This window comes from Eubalaena glacialis, chromosome 3 (assembly GCF_028564815.1).
Source record: "Eubalaena glacialis isolate mEubGla1 chromosome 3, mEubGla1.1.hap2.+ XY, whole genome shotgun sequence".
NCBI classification, from domain to species: Eukaryota; Metazoa; Chordata; class Mammalia; order Artiodactyla; family Balaenidae; genus Eubalaena; species Eubalaena glacialis.
In genome coordinates this window covers 129422196-129445351 of record NC_083718.1, presented here as the reverse complement: position 1 = coordinate 129445351, position 23156 = coordinate 129422196, and the positions used below count along the sequence as shown (strand labels likewise).

The 23156-nt window shown below is 37.6% G+C and overlaps 2 protein-coding genes across 2 annotated transcripts in view; one reads left to right on the top strand and one right to left on the bottom strand.

The window, feature by feature from the left end:
* Positions 1-23156, bottom strand: part of SLC44A5 (solute carrier family 44 member 5) — a 367788-nt gene that overhangs the window by 169902 nt on the left and 174730 nt on the right. The gene's annotated exons all lie outside the window — the stretch shown is intronic.
* Positions 10206-10738, top strand: LOC133088475 (protein PBDC1-like). Its single transcript, XM_061186438.1, has one exon. The coding sequence runs from the start codon at positions 10220-10222 to the stop codon at positions 10736-10738; it is 519 nt and encodes a 172-aa protein (XP_061042421.1). The 5' UTR covers positions 10206-10219.

The following is a 23156-nucleotide window of genomic DNA, read 5'->3' as shown; positions in this document are numbered from 1 at the left end:
TTTCAATAAAATTCAACACCCATTTATGATAAAAACCCTCCAGAAAGTAGGCATAGAGGGAACTTTCCTCAACATAATAAAGGCCATATATGACAAACCCACAGCCAACATCATCCTCAATGGTGAAAAACTGAAACCATTTCTACCAAGCTCAGGAACAACACAAGGTTGCCCACTCTCACTGCTATTATTCAACATGGAAGTTTTAGCCACAGCAATCAGAGAAGAAAAAGCAATAAAAGGAATCCAAATCGGAAAAGAAGAAGTAAAGCTGTCACTGTTTGCAGATGACATGATACTATACATAGAGAATCCTAAAGATGCTACCAGAAAACTACTAGAGCTAATAAATGAATCTGGTAAAGTAGCAGGACACAAAATTAATATACAGAAATCTCTTGCATTCCTATACACTAATGATGAAAAATCTGAAAGTGAAATTAAGAAAACACTCCCATTTACCATTGCAACAAAAAGAATAAAATACCTAGGAATAAACCTACCTAAGGAGACAAAATACCTGTATGCAGAAAATTATAAGACACTGATGAAAGAAATTAAAGATGATACAAATAGATGGAGAGATATACCATGTTCTTGGATTGGAAGAATCAACATTGTGAAAATGACTCTACTACCCAAAGCAATCTACAGATTCAATGCAATCCCTATCAAACTACCACTGGCATTTTTCACGGAACTAGAACAAAAAATTTCACAATTTGTATGGAAACACAAAAGACCCCGAATAGCCAAAGCAATCTTGAGAAAGAAAAATGGAGCTGGAGGAATCAGGCTCTCAGACTCCAGACTATACTACAAAGCTACAGTAATCAAGCCAGTAGGGTACTGGCACAAAAACAGAAATATAGATCAATGGACAGGATAGAAAGCCCAGAGATAAACCCACGCACATATGGTCAACTTATCTTTGATAAAGGAGGCAAGAATATACAATGGAGAAAAGATAGCCTCTTCAATAAGTGATGCTGGGAAAACTGCACAGCTACATGTAAAAGAATGAAATTAGAACACTCCCTAACACCATACACAAAAATAAACTCAAAATGGATTAAAAAGCTAAATGTAAGGCCAGACACTATCAAACTCTTAGAGGAAAACATAGGCAGAACACTCTATGACATAAATCACAGCAAGATCCTTTTTGACCCACCTCCTAGAGAAATGGAAATGAAAATAAAAATAAACAAATGGGACCTAAGGAAACTTAAAAGCTTTTGCACAGCAAAGGAAACCATAAACAAGACTAAAAGACAACCCTCAGAATGGGAGAAAATATTTGCAAATGAAGCAACTGACAAAGGATTAATCTCCAAAATTCACAAGCAGCTCATGCAGCTCAATATCAAAAAAACAAACAACCCAATCCAAAAATGGGCAGAAGACCTAAATAGACATTTCTCCAAAGAAGATATACAGATTGCCAACAAACACATGAAAGAATGCTCAACATCATTAGAGAAATGAAAATCAAAACTATAATGAGATATCATCTCACACCGGTCAGAATGGCCATCATCAAAAAATCTACAAACAATAAGTGCTGGAGAGGGTGTGGAGAAAAGGGAACCCTCCTGCACTGTTGGTGGGAATGTAAATTGATACAGCCACTATGGAGAACAGTATGGAGGTTCCTTAAAAAACTAAAAATAGAACTACCATACGACCCAGCAATCCCACTACTGGGCATATACCCTGAGAAAACCATAATTCAAAAAGAGTCATGTACCAAAATGTTCATTGCAGCTCTATTTACAATAGCCAGGACATGGAAGCAACCTAGGTGTCCATCATTGGATGAATGGATAAAGAAGATGTGGCACATATATACAATGGAATATTACTCAGCCATAAAAAGAAACAAAATGGAGGTATTTGTAGTGAGGTGGATGGAGTTAGAGTCTGTCATACAGAGTGAAGTAAGTCAGAAAGAGAAAAACAAATACAGTATGCTAACACATATATATGGAATCTAAGGAGAAAAAAAAAAAAAAGGTCATGAAGAACCTAGTGGCAAGACGGGAATAAAGACACAGACCTACTAGAGAATGGACTTGAGGATATGGGGAGGGGGAAGGGTAAGATGTGACAGGGTGAGAGAGTGGCATGGATATATATACACTACTAAATGTAAAATAGATAGCTAGTGGGAAGCAGTCGCATAGCACAGGGAGATCAGCTCGGTGCTTTGTGACCACCTAGAGGGGTGGGATAGGGAGGGAGACGCAAGAGGGAAGAGATGTGGGAACACATGTATATGTATAACTGATTCACTTTGTTATAAAGCAGAAACTAACACACCATTGTAAAGCAATTATACTCCAATAAAGATGTTAAAAAAAAAAAAAAGAGTCATGTACCCCAATGTTCATTGCAGCTCTATTTACAATAGCCAGGACATGGAAGCAACCTAAGTGTCCATCGACAGATGAATGGATAAAGAAGATGTGGCACATATATACAATGGAATATTACTCAGCCATAAAAAGAAATGAAATTAAGTTATTTTTAGTAAGGTGGATGGACCTAGAGTCTGTCATACAGAGTGAAGTAAGTCAGGAAGAGAAAAACAAATACCGTATGCTAACACATATATGGAATCTAAAAAAAAATCGTTCTGGTGAGCCTAGGGGCAGGACAGGAATAAAGTTGCAGATGTAGAGAATGGACTTGAGGACACGGGGAGGGGGAAGGGTAAGCTGGGACGAAGTGAGAGAGTAGCATTGACATATATACACTACCAAACGTAAAATAGATAGCTAGTGGGAAGCAGCTGCATAGCACAGGGAGATCAGCTTGGTGCTTTGTGTCCACCTAGAGGGGTGGGATAGGGAGAGTGGGAGGGAGACCCAACAGGGAGGAGATGTGGGGATATATGTATATGTATAGTTGATTCACTTTGTTACACAGCAGAAACTAACACACCATTGTAAAGCAATTATACTCCAATAAAGATGTTAAATTAATAAAAATTAAAAAAAAAGAATGTGTATATGTTTATAACTGAGTCACCCTGCTGTACAGCAGACATTGGCACAACATTGTAAATCAACTCTATTTCAATTTAAAAAGTTTACAAAAAGAAACTGAAGTCTTGGGTCAAATCTCGAGATAAATATTTGGAAGTCATAACGTTACCACATGAAAAGTGATAAATTTTCCACAAAGAATATCAGGATCTCTTGTTATAATGACAATAACAGTAACATTTAATACGTTTTTAGTATTAAATATTTAATACGTTTTTAGCACTGTACTAAGTGCTCTTATGCATTATTTTGTTTACTTTGAAAAAATAACCTTATTGTGTAGGTAGACTGGAAACCATTATTAGCCTCACTTTACAAATGCAAAAAACCAGGCATAGAGAGGCTAAGGACTGTACCCACCGTACCCAGGTGGTAAATAATGCACCTGGGAGCCACACTCATCCCTGTCTCGTTGCAGCAGAACAGACCCCTGTTGGTCATACCCTGCACTGCCAGCATCGGTTCCTACTCTGAGGAAGTGAGTAAAATGCTTCCTGTTTGAGACAGTCTGTATATCCTACAGTTCTCTGACACACTGTCAGCTTCCTTTCTGACTGCTTGTCTGACTCTGCCTCATGGCGACAAATACATTTCAGGGTATCTAGTCACCCCTTCTCTGGGAACTGACTTCCTCTGTAATCCACAGGCATGGTCTCTGGCTGCCAAGTTTCTCCCATGTGCCTGTTCCTTGGCAATCAGTGACTAGATCTGGTTTGGACACTAGACCCAAACTAGGCCAGTCATTTCTGGCCACTCTATCCCAGGAATTAGAATAGACAGTGAGTTAGTCATCAGGAGATCAGAACTGCAAAATATAAAGCTTGAAGACCAGAGAAGCAGAGAAAGCGAGCTTTCAGAAAGAAATTACTGAAGCAGATGTACAAGGAGAAGCGAAGATGGAAATCCTGATAGAGTTCAGCTTCCTGTTCCAGTCCCTACCTGAGATCTGGGGTTGAGTTTCGTGAGATACATTGTATCCTTATACTGAAGTCCTTTTTCTTGCTTTTTGCTAGGTACAGGCAACCAAGGAGTCGCACTAATACACTCACTCTCTTGACCTGACTTCGGGTTTCAATAACTCATTTTAACAACATTATTATATTGTTGTAATAAAAAGGTGGTGGGGATTCAAGGATGAATTCTGGAGACTAAGTCTGCTTTCACAAATCTCACAGTTGAGTAAGAAATATAAGCTCAAGACTATAATATCAACACTGGTGTTAAGAGCCATGATAGAGACATGCAGAGGGTGCTGTGGAGCGCAGAGGGTGTCATGAACGTATACGTCTCTCCTGCTCTTGACTGACTCTGAACTTGGGCTCTACTTCCCACCAGCTCTCTGGCCCCTGTGCTTTTTGGCTTGGATCTTCCACTCTGATGTGGAACACTAGTGCCGATATTCTTGCTGGTTCCAGATTTCCATCCCCAAACTGGCTGAACAGCTAAAATATCTTGAAAACTTTGTGGGCGGGGGGATGGTACAACTTCCAGCCCCTCCACACAAAGTACTACAATTCTGTAGGTCTGGGGTGGACCTAGAATGTGTAATTTTTAATGTCCCATCAGATAATTCTGATGCACAATCAGATTTGGAGACCACTAGGCCACTTGATTTTATTCTGAATTTCATTCTTAACCTCTGTCTCAGTTCATGCACAGTCCTTAATTCTAGATGTACATAACAGACCAAACCTGATGGAGTAAGAGAAAAGCAGGTCATCAGATGTGTATGAGCTTTGGGAAACACCACAATTAAGGGTAAGAGATAACAGTTATAGAAAGAGAAGCAGAAAAGTGATATTCAAGAAAGCTCAAGAATTTCAAGAAAGAAGGATTATAAATTCCACAGAAAAATGATTATTAAATGAATGCTTATTTGTACCAGGAACTGCTGTTAAGTGATTTACACACAGATATGTCATTTTTCACAATTCCACATAGAACACAGTGTGAATTGTACCCCCTTGAGCTGTGCAATACAATAGCACTGGTATATTTATTATATCATTTAATGCTACCAATAATTCTGTGATGTATGCCATTGTTATCCTTCAATTTTATAGATGAGGAAGTTGAGTCACAGAGGATAAGCTAATTTGTCCTAGCTTACTCAGCTAATAAGGGGTGGAGATGGCATTCAAAGGCAGATGGTCTGATCCCAAAGCCTGTGTTGAGCTACCTGGCAGTGAATTTCTCAATAGTTATCTTAGAGAAATTCCATAGATGAGTGGGGAGAGGAGATATATTGAAAGAGATTAAAAACTTATATTGATCCTGTAATTATTTTCTTTTTACATAAAAATGGGAAAAACTGGTTTAAAAGTGTCTAGTCTGGCTTCTAATTTTGGTGTGATTCGCACCTCACAAAGTGAAAAAGTGGATTGTAGTATAAATGAAATGCTATTGTCAAATCTGAAAAGCTGACACTTTTTGATTGTAAATTCTGGCTGCCTTATATTTCAGTTGCAAATACACTAAGACCACAGTCAAATGATAAGATTTAGCTGATTTCATATAGTAATGGCAGCTGGAAAGTGATGACTTCAGCCTGCCCCATGTGCTGACAGAATTTGTATTGTCATGCAAATTTTTTATTTCCTGAAATCAATACAGGGCATCGCTTTTTCTGAGGCTCTCATGTGCTCTAATTGCATCTCTGGAATAAATAGACTGAGGGGCCAGCTAAGTAAAAAGAGCTACAATGCTTCACTATCACATAGCTTAGCTAATTAAATGCAATTCATATTTCTCACTTAAAGAAAAAGAAATTAAGATTGGGTAATCATTTTAAAAGCTTCTTCAGTTCTTATGACTCTCTGATCACCAAAATTATTGTGACAATAAAAAATATTCATTACAGACAGATGCACATTTGTTATTGTAGCTAACAGTTTATACTGCATGCATACAATGCAATTTTTTCTTACTAGAAATAATTCATGAATATTACGAAAAACAGTCCAGGTAATTAATTCAGTTCATGGGTGCTGATTGCACATGACTCTGTCGAATGAAAATGTCAAGATAAAGCAGCCAGTCATGCTTAGAAAGACTCTTTTCTTTCTTAAATGCAATCTGTTTAAATGACAATATAACTACCATTGATGAGTTATTAAAAGCAAAATTCTGAGACATTTAATTTTATTCATTCAGGTAGTCTCCTTCAGAGGATCTAATGTGACTTAGCGAAGGGAGAACTAAGGGGGGGTAAACAAGTATCCTAGAACTTAGAACTATTATGAGCAAGCACATCAGATAACTTTCCAACAAACATGGGAAAATAGTGTCGTACAAAATTGTCTTGCTTTAATATTCAACAACAGTCAGTGGAGAACTGTGAATAATTAAATACTTGTTTTACTTTATTTTTCAAACATGTTTAAGATGCTGTGTCCGTAAATAAGGGCCTGTCATTTCTTACAAGGAAAGGGTTCTCTTTCCTCTAAGTCTCAACAAAGGATAAGGAGCCATGTTCTTTGCCATTTCTTACAGGATGATGTTCCGACTTCTCAGCCCAGCACATCTGGCCTTTCTCCACCTGGCCCATCTCACCAGCCTCATCTCCTACCACCCTTCACTTTAACTTGATCTTTTAGCCAATCTGTACTGCTATGGTTCCCCTCCAAAATCAGGTATTTTGCATACTGCCATTTGAATAATATGACTTTCCCCTCTTCCCTTGGCAATGGTTAAAGGAAGCCTACAGTTCCCCTTACAAACTTCCCACTCATTGTCAAGGAGAACAAGGACTAAAGACATTCTACTGGCCACTGTGCCAGTAAGTGGAGCCCACTTTGACTGGAGACCAAGGTTGAGAACTTTCATATAACCCCACCCCACGGTAACCAATTCCATTCATCTCTGAGACATACATACTTCTATTATTTGCATTGTTGCACTTGATACACTGTACCAACAAGGTGTTTGTTTACATGCAGTGGTAGGCAGATGCCCACGTCCTAATGCCAAAATTTGTGAATGTTACCTTACATGGCAAGAGGGACTTTGCAGATTTAATTAAGTTGAGAACCATGAGATGTGGAGATTATCCTGGATAATCTAGGTGAGCCCAATATAATCATAAGAGTCCTTAAGTGGGGAAGAGGGAGACAGAAGAGTCAAAGAAGGAGATGCAACAATGGAAACAAGGTCAGAGTGACGCAAGATGAGAAAAACTTGACTGGACATTGCTGGCTTTGATGACAGAAGCGGGTGATGAGCCAAAGAATGTGGCAACTTCTAGAAGCTGGAAATGTAAGAAGACTGCAGAAAAAACGCAGCCTAGAAAAAACGCAGCCCTGCCGACACCTTGATTTTAGCCCACTGAGATCTATTTTGGACTTCTGACCTCCAGAATTATAAGATACATTTGTGTGATTTTTAAGCCACCTCATTTGTGGTAATTCATTACAGCAGCAGAGGAAGCTAATACACATGACTATCCTCCTACTGGATTGATAGCTCCTGCAGGGCAGAAACTAGACCTTGGTTATTGCTCTATTGCTATTACCTACTTTGGTGCCTGGTATCAATATATACATAACAGGCACTCAATAAATGTTTACAGAGTAAGTTTAAAAAGAATGTCAATGTAATTTTGAACTCTCACATCTTTAATTTAGGTTATAAAAATACAAATAGGAGATCAATCTTGACAATCATCAGCTAATTATTTTAGATAGATTTCAACTTGGATTAAAAGCAAGTTAATAGTCTCCTTAAAATGCACTTATGTAAAAAAAAAATTACTCTCCCTATCACTAACACTAACTTACCATGCAATTTGTAATGTCAAGATCAGTAGGAGTTAACAAAGGAAGTAAGGGAGACAGTATCTCATACCGGTGAATAAAAATTGGTATCCGGACTTCCCTGGTGGCGCAGTGGTTAAGAATCCGCCTGCCAATGCAGGGGACAAGGGTTCAACCCCTGGTCCGGGAAGTTCCCACACGCCGCGGAGCAGCGAAGCCCCTGCGCCACAACTACTGAGCCTGCGCTCTAGAGCCCGTGAGCCACAACTACGGAAGCCCGCGTGCCTAGAGCCCGTGCTCTGCAACAAGAGAAGCCACCGCAATGAGAAGCCCACGCACCGCAACGAAGAGTAGCCCTCGCTCTCCGCAACTAGAGAAAGCACGCAAGCAGCAAGGAAGACCCAACGCAGCCAAAAATAAATAAAATTAATTAATTAATTTTAAAACTCATATTAAAAACCTATTAATGAGATTTTTTTTTAAAAAATGGTATCAAATTACCTGGTATCAAATGTCATCTCTGCTACCTACAAGCTGTATGATCTTGAGAGAATTGCTTTTTTCTCTCTGAACTTCCATTTTGTCATCTATAGAATGATAGTAGCAAAAAATAAAATATGAAAAAAGAAGGAAACAATTTCTGCCTTCAGGGTGACCATCTAACTGGAAAATAGTAAAGGATATGTAAATCACCTTTATAACCAAAGTTGATCTGTGCAGAATCGATGCAACTCAACTTTGGTTGAATTGTCACACTGGCTATAAGTGACACCAACAATTCTAAATGGTTTCAATGACTAAGATGGGTGTGACATTTATGGAATCACTTTTTGGAGGAGAGGAATTTTGAGCCTGCTTAAAGGACAGAATTTTGTGGCACATGGGAAAGCTGGACAAAAGCGCATACTGAGCCATAGCGAAGAGCTATGTCTGGGGGAGGAGAGCAGTTAGGGGAATGATGTATATATCATTGGGAGTTGGAGGAGGATGTACAAAGCCCCTCAAGTCTCCTGAGAAAGTAACACAACCGTCATGTGTTTTTGTTTCTGCTTGATGCAGAGGAAATAGAAAAGTTAAGGCAGAGGCACCAACATGAAGATTGCTATCATATTTCAGACATAAGATGGTAGATGCCTGACTGAGGCTGTAGCAGTGAGAGAGGATGAGGCAATTCCAGAAGCACTGCAGAGGAATGCATTTGGTGGGAGTGAAAGAAAGGGCATGGTACCATGCTTCATCACCTAGTGATGGCAATGCCTCATGCAGAAAATGATGTGCATTCCAGAAACTCATCTTGAGCAGAAACATGACCCCACACTGGACATGGCAAGATGAATGGAAATGGAAATGAGACTCCTTCAGCATTGATTCAAACCAAATAATACCATGGTATCATGCCCTTATAATGGTGGTTTTTCTCCCAGTCTGAGTAACCTCCTAAACATATGGATGATAAATCACCCTATGTTACACCAGAATGTCAAATCTCCTACTTTAAGAAAGGTTTTTCTAATCACAGCGTTGGTTTCTAAATAGTTTGCATCATCATTTGAAACAGTCTGCCCTATATGAACACAAATTGTTAACATTTAGTTAGAATGCCAACCTTAGAAGTAATACCTAAAAGAAGCAACCTCATTTCCACTGAGCAGGTAAAAGAAAACATACATAAAGCACTCAGGCTGCGTCTTAATAGACTGATTTTATAGGCAGTGCTGAAAGATGCATGTTTGGGGGCATTGGAAATGCACTTCTGAAAAAATGATTTTTCTTGACTACTGTGACAAAGCAGTGAATTTGTGCTATAGAACAGCCATGAATTATTGGATAATCACACATCTTCTCAGAATAAATAAAATTCTGAATCAATATTGATTTTAAAAGAGTCTGGAAGCAAACAAGAACATGAATTGAGTTTGAAGGTTATTCAGCTTGGGTTTTCTAATATTTCTTTCTAGCCATATTTGTATTTTATTGCTCAACATGTGGCACTCAAAAAAAAAAAAAAAAAGACCCATGACATACTCTAATTACACTGAAGCAACTCCTTATTTTCTTCCAGTTTCATAGGTTATACATTTCATTATCATGCCAGTCCCTATTCCTCTACCTCCTAAAAATTATAAGAACAATTTCACAACCAGAGATAGGAAATGAAGAGCATATTTACTCACCCTAAAAATAAAAATAAGTGACTTCATCTTGCCTTTCTATCTACAGAGTTCAGGCAGTAGCACAGTAAATGAATAAAGGTTAGGGAAAATGATAGTTTTCATCATTATATAAATACAAACATTAACTTTTGTAAAAAAAAAAAAAAGGAGAAAATTATCTTTAAAGTTATAGTTGGGGAACTGCGGAAGGAGCACGGAAAACGTCATTTCCGGAGAACTGGAGCCACGCCTGGTGGGCTGCAACATGGAGGCGACCAGTGGAAATGATGAGGTTTCCGGGGAACTGACGTCTGTGGCGCACGCTGTTTCTCTCCCAGCCGAGTCTTACGGCAACGATCCTGATATTGAGATGGCTTGGGCCATGAGAGCAATGCAGCATGCTGAAGTCTACTACAAAAAGTGGAGACCATTCTGTTTGAAGTTTGATGGGATTGTAGAAGACTTCAACTATGGTACTTTGCTGCGACTGAACTGTTCTCAGGCCTACACTGAGGAAAACACCATCTTTGCACCCAGGATACAATTTTTTGCCATTAAAATTGCTCGGAACCGGGAAGGTTATAACAAAGCAGTTTACACTAGTGTTCAGGACAAAGAAGAAGAGAAAGGAGCCAACAATGGAGGAGACAAAGGAGCCAACAGTGGAGGAGAAGAAGAGAAAGGAGCCAACAGAGAAGGAGAAAAGGAGAAAACCAACAAAGGAGGAGAAAAAGAGAAAGAAGTCTACAAAGAAATCAACAAAAGTGGTGAAACAGCTATGTAAGGCAGACAGGGAACAGCACTCTAGAAGCTGTGATTCAACTGAGCCTACAAGTACCATGATGCTACTTGCACAGGCCCCTATGGTCAAATGTATCTCCTTGTTCACTGGAAGGACATGCAGAAGGACATCTTTCTGGCCTAATCATCAGGAGCTGCAATGGTTGTTCTCTTGTAAGAACTGGCTTGAACACTATTAGTGGGGTCTTAGTTGATGGTTTCTTGCTTCTCACCACCAGTCAAGTAAGAAATTTTGTAAATAAATTTCTTTTGGTTCTTATGACAAAAAAAAAAAGTTATAGTTGAGTACAAGACTTTCTGTTGAACTTAAGAATAAACACTAAAGAAAAATAGCAAGAAGTGGTCAACTTATCACAATTGCATAAAGCAGTTTGGTAGCTGGTGATAATATCTCTCCTACTTCCTCATATCGTCCACAGGTTATTGATGAGACCAAAATTAAACTGCTTATCAACTCTGACTTTTGCCACAACTCAAGAAGATGGAAGATCATAATCACTAGAAAAACATCCCTATTCGTGGGCCTGAAATGTTGGAAAGAAAACATGTTTTAGCACATAATTTCTACCCACAAGGCATCACAATCCAACTAATAAAAACTGCAGGTGGAGTACACTATTAGAATCTGTATCGTGTGGATGCCTCTACTTATACGATAATTGAGGGAAACTTGTGGTAAACTATGGTCTTTCACCAATCAGTCAAACTAGTCACTTATAATGACCATCAGGGGAATAGCAGACAGCAGGGGTACACAACCTACTTCATGACCCATTCTAAACTGTCAACTCTATTCAGAGAGGGAACAAAAGAGAGAGACTGATATTCTTTCTTCTTTCTCAGGGTAGTGGGTGGGGGTGTGTTACAGAACAAGATAATCACTTGGAATGGATGCCTGGGGGCTTATCTCACTCCTTCCTGGAGTCCTGTCTCCTTGAATCAAGTCAAAGATAAAATAGACTGGGTTTTATACTTGTAAATTCTATGGAGCATATGTGAGACAGAAATGCTCATGAAATTTTTTTGCTCAAAAAATGGATTTTTCACAAAGAAACTGAACATATTGTGAGCTCAATGTCAAAAGACAAGTTTGGGGGTTTATTTCTTAGACATTCTGTGCAGATTTAGAGGAGGGAGTGAAAAACTAGGGAAGGGAAATCTAGCACTCAGGACAAGGATTTGCCTAAATAATCTGCCATGCTAGAAATACAAAATGCAAAATTACCCAGCAGATTTGAAAATGAATCAAATTGAATCTGGAAGTGAAAAATACAGTAAATGAAATGTAAAACTTAATGACTAAGTTTGACATCAGGTTAGACACAGCTGAAGAGGCAATTGGCAAACTAGAAAGTAAGTCAAAATAAATTATTCAGAATGCAGCACAGAGAAACTAAGAATGAAAAATATTAAAGAATAGTTGATACACTAAGTACAGAGTGAGAAGTTTTAATATATGTCAAATCAGATTTCCAGAAAGAGAGAATAGAGATGATGGAGAGGGGCAATGAAAGAAAATAATTGCTAACATAGAATTCGATATCTAGTATCCCTATATCTAGAGAAAACATGTTCCCCAATAAAAGGTGAAATAGAGAGACTTTTAGGAAAAAAAAAAAAGCAAGAAAGTTTGCCATCAGCAGCATCTCACTGAAATATATTATGTATTTCTGAGAGAAGTAACAGTGAGACAGATGGAAGGTCTTTGATGAAAGAAGAAATGTAGTGTGAAGACCTATGAAGGGAGGAAGAGAACAATCAGTGGCTATAGAAAGCAATGATAATAAAGTCTGTGGGGTTAAATAAAACAAGAGAAAATTACAACAATAATAGAATGTAATCCAAGAGTTGAAGTATTGTAAGCGTCTTGTATAAATAGCAGGTAAAATATTAATGAATTTTAAACTTTAATGAGTATGCATACTATAATTTTTAAAAAGCAGAATCAGTATATATTACTTTGAAAATAGTATAGGAAGAAAACGGAATAAGAAAAATTAGCCAATCCAAAATCAGATAAGAAAGAGAAGAAAAATCATTATAGATCAGACAGGGCAGGCTTCCCTGGTGGCGCAGTGGTTAAGAATCCACCTGCCAATGCAGGGGACACGGGTTCGAGCCCTGGTCCGGGAAGATCCCACATGCCGTGGAGCAACTGAGCCCACATGCCACAGCTACTGAAGCCCGTGCACCTAGACCCCATGCTCTACAACAAGAGAAGCCACCACAGTGAGAAGCCCCTGCTCGCTGCAACTAGAGAAAGCCCACGTGCAGCAATGAAGACCTAATACAGCCAAAAAAATAAACAAGTAAATAAATAAATTTATTTAAAAAAAAAAAAAAAAGAACAGACAGGGCAATGAGAAAGCACAATACAGGTTTCCCCCACTATCCAAAAGCAGAGCATTTCTATGAAACCTTTCATAAGCCAAAACGGGGTAAAGCAAAGAAGCAATTACCTTAGGACACATCTTGCTAACAGATGCACAAAATAAATTGAGGTGAAGCACAGATGCTTACAGATATACTTCAAAACCATGGCAGCTTGATGCTGAGACTGAGTGTAGTTCCTGGGGAAGGAGCTTGGCAGTGCCACTCTTGCCCCCTGGAATGTGTGCTGCCTCTACAGTGGCTGCGCTGCAAAACAAATGCTGAATGCTATTTTCACTTTTCACCGTTTTTGTAAAAGCGAAAATCCTCTTCCAATTTCTTTCAGTTAATGAAAACAGGTACTAATGTTTTAGTACCTGTTTTAGGTCTTTCATAAAAGCAAAGTGATGTGAAGTGAACTTTTGAAAAGAAGGGGATACGTACGTATATAAAGTGATGTATATTGTTATGGACTGAATGTTTGTGTCCTCCCAAAACTCATATGTTGAAGTCCCAACACTGAATATGATGGTATTTGGAGGAAGGGTCTTTGGGAGATAATTAGGTTTAGATGAGGTCATGAGGGTGGACCCCCACAATGGGATTAGTGTCCTTATAAGAAGAGGAAGGGAGACCAGAGCCAGCTCTCTCTGCCATGTGAGGACATAGTGAGAAGGCAGCCATCTTCAAGCCAGAAAGAGGGCTCTCACCAGGAACCAAATCAGCCAGCACCTTGATCTTGGACTTCCCAGCCACCAGAATTGTGAGAAATAAATATCTGTTGTTTAAGCCACCCAGTCTATGGTATTTTGTTGTAGCAGACTAAGACATATATAAACTCAAATATAATGACAATTACATTAAATATAAATGGACTAGATGTGCCTGTGAGAAATAAAAATTGTCATACTAGATTAAAAAAATCCAACTATATGCCATATGTATATCCAAAAAATAAGGATAGAAAAAAGTTGAGGCAAAAGGATGGAAAAAGATACAGCATGTAAATAATAACCAAAAGAAAGGAGTTGTATGTAATCTCTGAAAACAGAGATTATAGTAAAAAGCATTACTAGCAATAAAAAGGGTCACTTCATAATGATAAAAGGTCCAATTAACCAGGAAGACGTAATACAGGCAATTAATAAAATTTTAAGTATACATGTATAGAACTGCAAGGAAAAATAGACAAATCCACAATCATAGTAGAAGATTTTGACATACTTTCTCAGTATTTCAAATACTATGATAAAACAGACCCAAAAACCCTTTTCTGTGTATGTTCTTTTCAGTAAATATGATAGGACAATGGATATCCACAAAGAAAAAAATAATAATAAACTTGAACCCCCTGCCTCACATCAGACACAAAAATCGATTCCAGAAAAACTTAAAGTGAAAGATAAAATCATAAAGCCTCAGAGAGAGGATTTATTAAGCAATAGCACAAAAAGTACTAGTCATAAAGGAAATAAATGATAAATTTAACTGCAACAAAAATAAGAAATTCTGTTTATCAAAAGACTCACTAAAAAGAGGGATAAGACATTCACAGAGGATACTAATCACACCTATAACATTGAATTACTAATACCCAGAGTATATAACGAACTCCTACTGTTAAAGAGAAAAAGACCAGCTGAAAGCTTAATGGAAAAGTGAGCAAAGGACTTGGGTAGGAACTTCAGAGGAGGAAATCCAAATGGTCAATAAATAATAAAGTAATATTCCATCTTGTTAATAATTAAGCAGATATAAGTGAAAACCACAAAAAAGAAATAACTATATAACCCCAAAACACTTGCAAAAAGTAAAAACCTTGATAAGATGATGTTGACAAAGATGTGGAGTAATAGGATCTCATACACTGTCAGTGAGAATGAACATTGGTAGAGCCACTTTTGGAAAAGTTTGGCATGATCTGACCCTATGACCGAGCAATTTTACTTCTAAGTATAGATATCCCAAACTACTGCCTGTATGTATAAAGATACATGTACAATAATATTCATGGCAGCAACATCTGTAATAGCCAAAAATTTAAGACAACTCAATGTCCATCAAAAGTAGAGAAGATAAATAAATTATGGTAGTCATACATGAAATACTAAGCAGTTACCTCCTTGCTAGAGGTGATCATTGCCCTTAGTTTTATGATAATCATTTCCTTGTTTTTCTTGTAGTTTATCATCTCTTATGTATTCCTAAATAATATAATTTAGTTTTGGTTTTTTTGGCTTTACGTAAATGGAATGGAAGGGGGGTTGTCTTTTCCCCTTATCATTATGTTTATGAAATCCATACAGCTGTACATATGCTCTTTCTCAGGCACACAAATAAACACACCCAAACTCACAAACATGGAAAATAAAATTCTACTTTTTCCAAAGAAAAAGTCCCATAGAGGATACCCATATTAGTTCAGAGACTCTGGTAGTTCAAATCCAAAGACTCAAATAGTCCATTTAGTGAATCAACCAAGAAACCAGCTATGACCTTGATTACAGCTGCAAAATCTGTGTTATTTCAGCAAGTCACTTCTCTGACTCAAAATATAGTAATATTTTGACTACATTAATCATCATACAGTTACTTTTTATTCACTCTCTAACACAGACTGATGCCAGTTAGGCTTTTCATAATGCTACACATGCAACTATTGGCCAGAACGCATCATAAAATTGACTTAAGAAGTGCCCTGCTTTCACATTTTTTTAAATTGTTAGCCTCCACTGCACAACAAAATGAATCAGTCATACACATACAGATATCCCCTCCCTGTTGAACTTCCCTCCCATTTAGGTTATCACAGTGCATTAGGCAGAGTTCCCTGTGCTATACAATATGTTCCCATCAGTTGGCTATTTTATACATAGTATCAATAATGTATATGTGTCAATCCCAGGGGGAAAGGGGTAGGGTGGGAGGAATTGGCAGACTGGGATTGCTTTCACATTTTAAAAGCCTGACTGCCCGCCAAATTTCAATGCCAGATTTCAAACCTGCTTTCCGCAGAGGAGACAATGAAGATGAAGTCACAGCCAGAAGGAATGTGTACACTTCTCAAGCGCTTCCTAGTCACTTGGGTTATTTCAGTGATGATCCTGCCAATAGTCGTTTCCTACTGCTGCGGCAGCCAAGGATGGGTGCCACCTCTAGCCTCACGTTCATAAAGAAGAAATAATATAGGGCAAGATTTGCTACACTTTTCTGAGGATGATTCTTCCTTCACATTTTATTCACCCCAAAGGCCTGTAAATTAACATATGACCTTTCCTCCCACTACTATTTTTTTTAAATAAGTGAAATATTTTAGAGGGATTTTAGAGCAGTTTCTACCTCTAAAGAACACATATAGATTCTACCTGTAGAATAACTGCAGCTGTCTGTTACTTTAGCCATAAATTCCCCTGATCATCCCAGGGCCACAGGAAAAGGCTCTTAGAGGATGGAGATAGCAGCATCCTTTAGAGCAGCTTTATGCAGAGGTCTACACAGCTGTGCACACGTGGGTACTTTAGGCATTTTGAAGATAACTCAGGTTACAGCCCCATCCCAATCATTCCCAAGGCTTCCTGATTAATGGGATGATACCTGATTTAAGGTAGCCAGAAGAGCTTTCAAAATCCAATGATCAGCCAGTGGTCCAACCAACTCGAGCTCTTAACTAAAACCTCCTAGGTCTTTTCTTTCTTCTAGGAACTCTTTAGAATTTCTAAGACATTTATTTTTGACTCAGGTCTATTAGGTAACCCTATGTACTCAAGTAAAACGGAGTTTGGGACATCTTTTCTATGCCAAGATGACACCAATCCAAGGAGAGTTTGCTACCGTCCTCCACGAGTAGATGACTGAGAAACATTTCCCCATTACCTCTGAAATCTATACCTACTTCTTTTTTTCTTGAAGTATAGTTGATTTACAATGTTGTGTTAGTTTCAGGTGTACAGCAAAGTGATTCAGTTTTATATATATATATATATATATATATATACACATATATATACACACACACACACACACACATATATACATATATATACATATATATTCTTTTTCAGAGTCTTTTCCATTGTAGGTTATTACAAGTATATCTACTTCCTAATGTCCACTTTTCCCCACTCTGTTATCAGTTAGAGTCAGAAGTGAGAGGTTAGTAAGATGTGTTTATTTATTTAGCAATATATATTTAGTCAAAACTTTTAAATTACGGTATTCTCTGTGTTTAATAAACAAAAATTTACCACAATAAAATATTTCCCAAAATAAAACCAGTGTTGATGCACATGAAAAAATAAAAGGCCCTTAACTGATTTAAAAGACAACTGTATAAAACACTTATAAACTACATTGTTGGGTTTTATAACATATAAAGATGTAGTAGAAAGAGAGTTAAACAAGAAAGAGAAAGTTTATATTCAAGTCTTATGTCTTTGACTCAATATGTAACTCTGAATAAATTTTGCCTTTTTATACCTTAGTTGCTGTTGAAGGATATAATCGATACACCACCTAAGTCACGGCTTGAAAAATCAAATGAGATCATGATGTGAAATCATTTATAAAAAGTATGAGATATTTCCATGAACATGAGAAAGCATTATGATTATTAGAGTTTTACTTTAAATATCATATGTAAAATGTCTGACACATCACAGGTCCTCAATAAAAAACTTCCCTTCTCCTTCCCTACTGATTTCCTAAAAACGCAGCTCAATTTTAATTCCCACACCCATGCCACTCACTCTGTCTTCCTTTATCTTACCAGTGAGAATTTAGAGAAAGGAAAGGATCACCTTTGCATCATCCTCTCTTGTCTTTAGCTTCTGGTGCCTTTCCAGCCGCCAAAATGACCAAAAGTGCCTACACAAATCTCATCTCCAAGAGTTGCTGAACTTAGAGGCTCAGGCAACCTGGGATACTATTCACTGACAAAGAGCCCTTAAAATAGGTGTCCTGACCGAAAACTTCCCTTTAAGTTGATTTCGACCTCTGAACAGTTTTCTCTGAGTACTGAACAGAATTGATTTTATTTCACTGAGCACTTACACTGTGAGGCTCAAGACGAATAAGAAACAGTGCTCCTCTTGAGAAGGAAATTGCAGTGTAGAAGTGGGAACACACCAATATTGTAACTCAGCAAGAACTCCAAGAGTTCTCGAAGGAGAGTACAAAGACCTCAGGTAATGTGATGGAAGGACAGTTCACATTCAGCTGAAGACACCAAGAAAGTCTTCAAATTAAGGAGGTATCATTTGAGCTAGACTTGGTGAGAGCCTGGGCCCAGTGGGTAAAGAAAGGAAAACCTGAGATGGAGAAATTCAGTGTGTCAAGAAAATAGTGAATCACACAGGAGGATGATGTGTAAATACGGTCAGAGCTAGCTTAAAGACTTGTTCAGATCAGCTAGTTTTATCTTTCTTACTAATTTGAATTTAACCGTTCTCAAATCTCATTAGAAAACCAACAAATATGATTCAATAAGTAATGTCGCACATCGCTTCCAGAAAACCTACTCCAGAACTTCAGAAATTTTGGAAAACAACTTGCCTTTAAAATTTAATATGGCTTTTACCCTAATCTGTTTTTATTTCTGTGCTTCTTAAACACTCACACATATACACACATGCACACACACAATTCTAGACTATTGCTTAGGAAAGCTTTTTATTCTATGAGCTACTTTATTTCATACTAGAAACTATACCTGATTCATAGTTTAAGTACTTAGCAAACATACAAAAAGAATAGAACAGAAAACAGATAAGAGTTTGCGCAGTCAAGGTTCTCCAGCAGATTCTTCAGGGGAAAAAATGCTTGAAATGATGTAAATCAAGATGCAGTGAACATAGAAATAGAGAACAGACTTGTGGTTGCCAAGGGGAAGGGGGGTAGGGGAGCGATAGAGTGGGAGGCTGGGGTTAGCAGACGCAAACTAGTATATAGAGGATGGATAAACAACAAGGTCCTACTGTATAGCACAGGGAACTATATTCAGTATCCTGTGACAAACCATAATGGACAAGAATATGAAAAGGAATGTATATATACGTATATAACCGAATCACTTTGCTGTACAGCAGAAATCAACATCACATTGTAAATCAACTATACTTCAATAAAATAATTTTTTTAAAAGCCCCCCAAAAAGATGCAGTGAATATATGAAGCACAGGGGAAACTGGTATGAGTTACAGAAGCTTGATAAGCATGCATGCCATATTTAGTATATTTAAAGTATCGATAGAGATTGTTATGCCAATGACTCAGTCTAACATGTTCATTACACAAAAAGCCAACTTTTTTGCATTGCACTTTTACATCATGTTCCCTATGCTTAAGGAATACATTGGTTTGTATATTTGCAGAAGAGCATTTAACTAGGTTTATAAAAGTTTAACAAATAACTAACAATTTTTTGTGAATATTTATTTAGGCTGGTATATCACTAAGTCAGGTATTGGAGTAAAATGTCAATATTATCAGGACATGTTGCTTTAGCCAGAATTATTTGACAGAGTAACCAAGAAAAAGAAAAAGGCCCCTGCTAAGTATCACATTTAACAAGACCATCTGACCAATCAGGTCAAGGTTCTTAACACAATCACTGACTTGAGTAATTATTTGTTCTGTAGATCCTAATGAGCTCTGAGTTTGGCAGCATCAACTCAGGTTTTCTGGAAAATGTGTTTGTAAAATCTACTTTAAGTGCGTACCTTGATATCATAACAAAATGGACTTTGGCTCCCCCTCTCTCACATGCACGCATACACACACAGGACACCCACAAATTCAGGACAAATTGGTATTCTGAATGCTCAAAATCAAACATCCTGAAAATGTATTCCAAGAAATTCATTATTATTGTTTATTATTGTCTATTATTGTTGAAAGGAATTCTGCTTCCTGAGGGATATGTAACTATGAGAACGTTCCCTATGTTTACTGTTTCCACACTCTGCCACAATCTATCCTAGAACACTGGACGTTTATGTATGGAACATTAAGTATACCAACCAGTTAAATGCACATTAAAATTTGTCAGCAATGCTAAACTACAGTCCAATGGAAATTTTCCTTGCAGGCACACATTTCTCTTATTCTATGGTTTTATGGAAGACATCCAAAGAAAGCAAGAGTGATTAATTCTTTTCTTCTTACTACTTGTATAATTTGGTATAGAATAAATAACCTGCTAAGTATTACATCAGAAATATTTTTAAATAATGCTATTTTTTGTATTTTTGGCTTTAAGGATGATCAAAACTTTCAGGAGTTCCTGAGATAAGGAAAAGAAAGAATTGGTGTGAAATAATTACTTGTTCTTTTCAATGCAATGATTAAAATTGAGATAACATTGATTCATAGAGCAAATCTGCCATGATAGAACTTTCTATTTTGAAGGTATATTATTATTTCATTTTTGAAAACAATTTAAATTGTCTCTTTAAATCAGAGGTTGATTTTTAATTTCATAATAATAATTTTGGCACACAATTATTATTTAAAATAAAAATAAGAATTTATTCTTTCTTTTTTCACATTTCCAGGTAAATGTAGTTCTGTTGTTTCATCAGTATAAAAAAACAAACAGCTTTCTTTTTCAATAACTGAAGAAGTTAGCTAAGTTTGTAAAGAAAGGAAAAGTAAAGCTTCACCAAAAGAATGAAAAATACAGGTGAACCACATTAACCAATTACCAGGTTTCCAGCTGAAGTTTTCCAGTTGCTTACTCATGTCCCTGCTTCCAGCTCATGTTCTTAAACCCCAACTGCACTTTCCCATTTAAGCAATCCAGTTTTCTCAGCAAGTTCTGAGCTGCTAAGATACTATTTATCTATGTTTAAAAATAAAATTGAGTAGCTTAGCTTTTTCTCTGCTAAGCGTGGTTCTAACTGAAGAGCTTTCTTCAATGAATAGAAAAATTATATTCCTCAATGTTCCACCCTCTGGCATTAAGGCAGGCCTCATTACCTGGAAAAGAATGTCAAGCTCAAAAATTAACATTATAGGATTTCCTTTAGTTGCAGGAGGAAAGAAAGAATTTCTGGGCTCTTTGTATTCCTAGGCTATAATATATACTTATACCTATCTACATCTGAAACTATTATTTTAGAAAGAAGAGTATAACTTTAAGGATTTGTTGATTGGAATTTCTTGCACTTAAAATAGTTCCATTCTTTTATAACTCCTTTCATCTCTCCAGCTACTGGAACTGACTCAGGTTCAGGTAGCATATTTGTCAGAATATTCTCAAGCATTACAAAAATGGTCAAGGGTATGCCCTTACAAATGCCTAAAGATGCCCTTACCATGCAATTTATACAGAGTATGTACTCCTTACCCCTTGTCCTTGTGCTAAAGTGCTCTGCTCTCACCTTATCCTACAAGAGCAAACCAAACTGGGATAAAATGCAAATATGTAGCTACAGAAGTAGAGAAATAAATAGGTGGGAACTCTTGTTAATATGCAAACATGTATCATGAATCTCTGGAAACATAAGGTAGGAATCAGGACCCATTTTGCATAATAAGGCATCCTTGCTCTCTGGTTACAAAAGCTAGGGGACACTTGTTAACATTTTTAAGTTTTTAGGGGAAATTTAATAATATTATGGAAGTCTAGGTACAACCAAGATCCCCCAATTAAAAGTGTAAGGGCAGGACTTCCCTGGTGGCGCAGTGGTTAAGAATCCACCGGCCAATGCAGGGGACACGGTTTCGAGCCCTGGTCCGGGAAGACTCCACATGCCACGGAGCAACTAAGCCCGTGCGCCACAACTACTGAGCCTGCGCTCTAGAGCCTGCGAGCCACAACTACTGAGCCCGCGCACCTAGAGCCCATGCTCCACAACAAGAGAAGCCACTGCAATGAGAAGCCCGCACATCGCAACAAACAGTAGCCCCCACTCGCCACAACTAGAGAAAGCCCGTGAGCAGCTACGAAGACCCAATGCAGCCAAAAATAAATAAATAAATAAATAAATGTATTAAAAAAAAGTGTAAGGGCAGAAAAGCATGGTGTTGAAAGAGCACAGATTCTAAGATCTGGGTCTAATACTTGCCCAGCACTAACTATCTGGGGCAAGTCCTTTAAAACCTCTGAACTTCAACCCTTCACCTATAAAAGGAAGGGACTGAAGATGATCCTCAAGGTTCCTTCAGGCTCTAAACACCTGGCATATGATAGATCCTGAATAAATGCTTGTTGAATAAAAACGCCTACAACTGCCAAAAATCAAGAGATAGAAAATACAGAATACAGCCTACCCAGACTGCTTTGATTCAAAGTGGAGAGAATGGAGAACCACCAGAAAACCAGAGTCAGTCTCATAAACTGTAGAGAGGGAACAGAAGGAATAAAATTCAAACCAGGGCAACCCTACTAGAGATTATGATATACAGGTTGTACACAGAACATTCAACCAAAATTCAGAACGTTGGTTTTCTGCAGCAATCATACAGGAAGCTGAGCATCACCCAAAAGAGAATCTTTGATGTGGGATCTGAGTGGGAATGAGGGAGGCTATTGAGAGGAATCAGTGCTGTCAGACAGAGGAAAGCAGGAATGGGACAGAAAATGTAATTTCCCTATTTAAGTAATAAGAGATTGAGCATTTAATAAATCTCGACTGAATGTAGTTTGTCCTCACAAACTCCTTAACAATAATGACCAGTTTTGTTGGTTATAGGAACAACACGCATGTGCTACAGAGAAGACCTAAACTAAGCAGTCTGTCAGGAAAGAGAATCGGAGCTGTGGTCTCAGTCTGATGTGGAGAAATCACTTCAGTTTTCTGTCGGATTTGGTAGCTACCAAACAAGTGGAGGAATCAATCCATAATTAGCAAATATTTCAGACTTCATTCTCTATCTGTCTATGGGCAGCAAGGATATGTCAGTGGGAAATGACAGGCTCACTTCGTTTCCTAAGGTGGGGAAATCAAAAGTTTGTTTTTAGTTAAAAGCAAGATACAAAGTCTTTTTTAAAATAGAAAACTTTATGCAGTTTGTGTCAGATCTTTACTGTG